The 5,559-nt window shown below is 36.8% G+C and overlaps 2 protein-coding genes across 2 annotated transcripts; both read left to right on the forward strand.

Moving 5' to 3' along the window:
• Positions 1 to 2,587: 2,587 nt before the first annotated feature.
• On the forward strand, positions 2,588 to 3,563 carry VTP21DRAFT_7956 (uncharacterized protein; the record flags this gene model as incomplete). Its single annotated transcript, XM_069398754.1, has 6 exons — positions 2,588 to 2,633; positions 2,720 to 2,849; positions 2,901 to 3,008; positions 3,068 to 3,164; positions 3,229 to 3,312; positions 3,378 to 3,563. 6 exons carry the CDS (start codon positions 2,588 to 2,590, stop codon positions 3,561 to 3,563), a joined length of 651 nt encoding a protein of 216 aa, XP_069246138.1.
• An 810-nt stretch (positions 3,564 to 4,373) lies between these two features.
• On the forward strand, positions 4,374 to 4,940 carry VTP21DRAFT_7957 (uncharacterized protein; the record flags this gene model as incomplete). Its single annotated transcript, XM_069398755.1, has 2 exons — positions 4,374 to 4,415; positions 4,749 to 4,940. 2 exons carry the CDS (start codon positions 4,374 to 4,376, stop codon positions 4,938 to 4,940), a joined length of 234 nt encoding a protein of 77 aa, XP_069246139.1.
• Between the last annotated feature and the right edge of the window lie 619 nt (positions 4,941 to 5,559).

Genomic DNA, 5,559 nt, shown 5'->3' on the forward strand with positions numbered 1-5,559 from the left:
AATCCGAATAAGCGGAAGCGTGAACACTCCCATAGTAAAATCCATAAACTCTGCATTCTGTATGGAAACGCGAACACTTCTTTGGTACGTACTCCCGTTTGGAGACAGTACATGCATCTATTCCGAAACTGAAAACGGTAAAATACGACCGCTGAGAGCAGATATCTCTCCTGGTGCTGGTATATGCTGTGGACTCTCACAAATCTATCTTCAGTGAGGAAGATAGTAATATCCCGATAATATTGTGTATGGGAGCCATATAAATCAATTAAAACTCCTCTTCCTAAGTCTTACTGAATTATCCAGTGAATAAACCCACCAAAGGTTTCTCTAACAGACTGCATTATACTCTTTTTATGAATTTGAAAATATGAGAAGAGTATTCGCGAAAGTTATATAGTACACAGATAAAAAATTAAGTTTACTAATAATGAAAAATAAAACTAATGGGTTATTGATAGTTTCATGACCAGTTAATTTTCATTTTGCTAGACTTGCGGGAGCTCTTTTTTTTTTGCTATTCAAGGCAACCCAACTGGTTGGCAGTGTCATTAATATGGGTTATATCTGTGCCAGAGTGTTTGACTCAATAAGGCAGAGTTCTCTGTTATTTTGGAAGTCAAAGAAGAGTCGGAAGTGGAGGTATTGGGGGAATGGGTTCAATACGTGATAAATTCGAAGTACTATATGCTCGCAGACTTCTAATTTAGTCTTTATTGAATATTTCAACAGCGTTCAGTTAATTCTATACATCTACTCTTTCATAGAGTTAAATTACTAATATATTCTAATCTAATTTCATATATGATCAAATGCCAGGTATTAAAGGCATGTCCCCGCCACGAACAAATTGAGTGAAGTCCATAAAATCAGCATCTTGAACCGATACGCGAATACTTATTAAATGTGGGCTTCCGTTGGGAGAATGGCCGTTCATCCATGGTAACTCTCGTATAGTACGAAGTACCAACAACACGTGTAAAAGCATGCACCCACTTTGATGTCGATAAACGCTTTGCTGGATTCGAACATATCCAGCTTCAGAGAGGATGGCAGAAATTTCGGTATAATACCTTGTGTGATTTCCGAAGAACTCTATCAAAGCCCTACGCCCTAAATCGTATTTAATAATCCAGTGACCTACTCTCAATTGACCTTCTCTAACAGCTTCCATTTTATTTTTTTAGTAAACTTGAAAAAAAAATTAAGAGTGAAATATTTGAGCGAGATAAATGCTACCTCTAGATCAGTTTGAGGACTGAATATAAAGTATCTCTGTAAAGTTTTGGGGCAACTCAATATTTTTTAATTTTGCCTATATATCTCTTTACAATCAACGCCGGTATAAAAAAACAATTAAATTTTATTTGAAAAATCCACTTACGCTATTGTCATTGCATATACTGTACAAATGAATATTCTTTGTTAGCTCTTTACAAGTGAAATATTGATAAATATCGTAAATTTCCTTTAATCTAGATATAGAGATTTTACAAATTATGGTGCCAAATTTTACTCTTTTCTTTACAAGGACATTATGATGAATACTCAAAAATTTGTATAGATAAAATGCTCTCCAATTGTCATTTAGTATATCCTCCCTTTACCTTTACAACGGTTTGGATCTGTTCTAGCATCCTGCTGATCAGCTTCATACAATCCTCCTCCCTGAGTGACTCCAACACAATATTCACCTTGTACCACAGATCACTCTAGCTCACTATCTTCGGGAATCTGCATCTCAGATGTCTGCGCTTGTTCGTTAGTTGTATATGGTGCCCATGCAGTTGTCCATTACGCTTCTTTCAGAACCACTCTCGCCTTTCATTCCCAAAGATGAGTATTTGACACTCGTGAGAAAAAATGACACTATCCAAACTTCTACGGTTCAATTACTGTATTTCTTTGCAAATGCCAGTTTACTAAGACGATGTTTTTCGATCGAAAGTGTTTTTTCCCCTTGGCCCTTGCTAACAAATAATTACGATGGAGTGTTTCACGTACAATTGTCACAGAAATAACCTCCTTAGCTGTCACGCTTCAAAGTTCTTATGCCTTGAATGCGTTCTTACACTCTCCTGTTGCAGTGCTTCTACATAATCTATTTTCACTATGATTGGAATATTTGAGTGGCCAGCCCATTTTCTTTATTGAAAGATTCTTCATTCTGGAGTATTCTTTATCCTAAGACCACTTTGACGCCGGTAAACGTTTTGCCGGATTCGTTCGAATCCGGTTTCAGAAAGAATGCTTTGCGATCTTGTAATAGAAACGAGTGTAATTGCAATAAGAATTATCACGGCTTTCCGCCCTAATTCATACTTTACAATCAAATGCCTTACTGTAGTAAGACCTTCACTAACAGCTTGCACTGTTTTTTGTCTGTGAATTAAAAAAAGCAAGAGCAAAATATTTGAGAGAGATAAATGCCACCTACCCTCTTAGTTGAATATATACTATTCGATTTTCGGGTAATCAACCAACTAGGTTAGGTTTGAGAAAATGAAAAAACTGATATATTTGTGAGGATGAGTCGACATTTCAAGTTTTCCAAAGCTTCTCCGGTAAACTGTATAAAGTGAACATAATGTCGAATGAAGATACCTCTCTGACCATCAAGTATCTAACCGACCGTAAGTTATAGTGGTTTTAGTAGTTTATTTTCCTTATACCTCACTTACGCCTATTTTTTATCATTTGCTATATTTTCATAAAAAAGAATTAAACAACTTGGTCAAGGAGAGCGAAGAAAATTCTCGCATGTACTACAAGTGCTTGACTACTAATATATACGGAAAAGAGTATCTTGATCCCGCTAAATGCGAAGCTAACAATTTCGATCCAATAAAGTAAGGAGATTAGCAATGCTATTCATAATATACTAACGTATTCTAAAATAGGGCATGTAATGAGGAAGATATGAGGTACAAACTACTTTCGGAATATTGCGACGGTATCCGAAATTTGGTTGGTTGGCGTGAAACGATTAACATTATATTTTCAGTAATGTAAGAAAAGTTATCTTAAATGGCTGTTAAATGGGAAGAGAAGTCATTTTGTATTTTAGCCCGGAGAAATATAAGAAAAAGCAAACGGGGCGCTCATTAGAAATACTCCATATTCCGGATACAGCTCATATGCGCGTTGAAAAGCGATCGAGAAATGTGAGAGATTTGGAATTGATTTTGAATGCTGTATGTGCTTGCTCTGAAACGCAATTTCATACAGAAAATACTTTCCTCGGTCTCCAAGGCTGCCCAGCGTATTATTCCAAGAAAGAACCAAAAGCACACTGGAAAGCAACCGAGTAGCGTAATGCATTGAAAACTGATTTTAGGTGTCATGAAGTACTGAATTACTCTTTAATACGCTTGCAGGAGTCTCTGTTTAGTAAGGCTTATCAACTCATCGGCCATGAGGTTACCATCGGCGATAGCTATGCAAAGGTGATTGCCGTCAAAGCGACAGAGGATTCTGTCACTTTGGAGGTTAAAGAGGAGGTGGAAGAAGGCATCTGGGACCAATATGAGATTGAATATGATACTATTATGAAACCACGCTGAACCGCCTATGAGCAAGCTCAGGTTACCCATTGGTATATACAGCGAATACAATACTTGCTAACGCAATGCTAAGCGAGAAAACAAATGCATCCGCCTTCTCTATATATACAGAGAGCATGGGTGAATCACACTAGGAAATTTTTTTTTTTCTAAATTTGTGATCATACGAGTTCGGATTCTATGTCAATTGAGTTTTATTTTGCTACTTAGTTTAAGGCGACTTGTATTTTTGCGCAATGCATTCCCTGTGTTTCTGAAATAATCAAAGTTGAATGGCTCGTCTTTCTTTAGGTTGAGTCCTCTCGAAGGCCTGATATAATGGTTAGTGGATAAAAAGCTAAATGCCGTGCTAAACGGCCATTTTCTTTGTCGATCAGCGAGAATGTTATCATAGTGGAATATCCCTTACTATTACAAGGAGTTAATGCCACAATGCGGGTCGACAGTAAGCTCGAGCTAGAAAAGAGTGAAGGATGACGCGGAGTTTTTTTAAGAGTTAAAATTCAATAAAAGTCTCTGCTCTAGGCAAAATGGAACCGCGTTTCAAACCCTGGCGATACCTATGTCAAGGTGATTACTGCCGAGATGTCAGAGAAATCGTTAGGAGAGTAAAAAATCGGCTCGAGTATATTATGAGTGCATGTGCACTGACAAATATGGGCAAACGTATCTCGATCGGGAAAATGGCTAGGCTAACAAATTCGATCCGATAAACGTAAGGTGGCTAATGTTTTTTTTTTGATCAAAAGTGAGTTTTTATTGTTTAAGAAGACTCTAAAGTGCAATTGTTACATTATTAAAAGTAATAAAATGAGAGAAAAGCTAGATTTTAACGCGGCATTGCAATTCGGGGTAAGTTGATCATAACAAATTTTCTCCTCAAATGGGTAGATGAGTAATAAAACTCATCTAACTTTGGGTATTAGGGGACGACTTGATAAATAAGGTGGCTGATGGTGTGTGATGCGTACGACTATATGCTGATGTATTTCATAGTAGATTCACTAGCGATCAAGTAATGAGGATCAAAATTGCTATTAGGTATTGCGGCGATATTAGTGATATGCTTGATTGACGCGAAGATAATCAAGTGATTCCGTCTAATATGTAGTCAAGAAGCATGACACATCTAAACTCGATTTTAGATGCTATAATCAGTTGAGTTTTATATGGTTACTCTTACAGGATCTCTTTATTTTGCTCTGGAAGGCAACTCGACTTGTTGACAGTGAGATCGGCATTAGTGATACCTATGCAAAGGTGATTGCTGTTAAAATGACAGATTTAGTTGATGTTTTGGAAGTCAAAGAAGAGGTAGAGGAGGGCATATGGGACAAATATGTAATCGATTGCAATTCTAATATGAAGCCGCGCTGAGCTTCTTTGAGCAAGTTCAGTTTTTCATCATATTTGTAAACAGCGAATGCAATACTTGCAATCAATAGGCTAAAAAGGAAAATAAACCCATCGGTACTTTCTATCGCATACATCGAGCATGTATAAATAACACTTGGGAATTATCTAGATTCGTTATCATGTTGACCCAGGATGGATTGTTGAATATTTTGGCCTAAATATCCCAGTGATGTGCCATTGTTTAATAAAGAGATAGGGGAAACTGTGAGTAATATAGCTAATAGTCACTAGCAATTTATCAAATATTAAGCTAGATATGTGTTGTTATGCATTAAATCAGCTATGTTTTATTATGTGCACTTTATTTGCCAATTTAGCTGCAGTAAAATATTTCATGAAGCCACATCAGTTAGAATTAAGAATTTGAAGTAGGTTGGTATTATGATCCAAATGAAGTACAGCCGACGTATTCTATAATAGAGCTTGTAATGACCAAGTTACGAGGATGAAGCTAATAGCCAAGTATTGCAGCGATATTAATAGGATGAATGATTGGCGTGAAGCAGACAGATTGATGTTATCACTTATGTAGGTAGGCAATATCTCATATATTATTGATATATGGAGGGTGGAGTGCCCC

Source organism: Calcarisporiella thermophila, assembly GCF_041956535.1.
Source record: "Calcarisporiella thermophila strain CBS 279.70 unplaced genomic scaffold VTP21scaffold_34, whole genome shotgun sequence".
Classification (NCBI taxonomy): Eukaryota; Fungi; Calcarisporiellomycota; class Calcarisporiellomycetes; order Calcarisporiellales; family Calcarisporiellaceae; genus Calcarisporiella; species Calcarisporiella thermophila.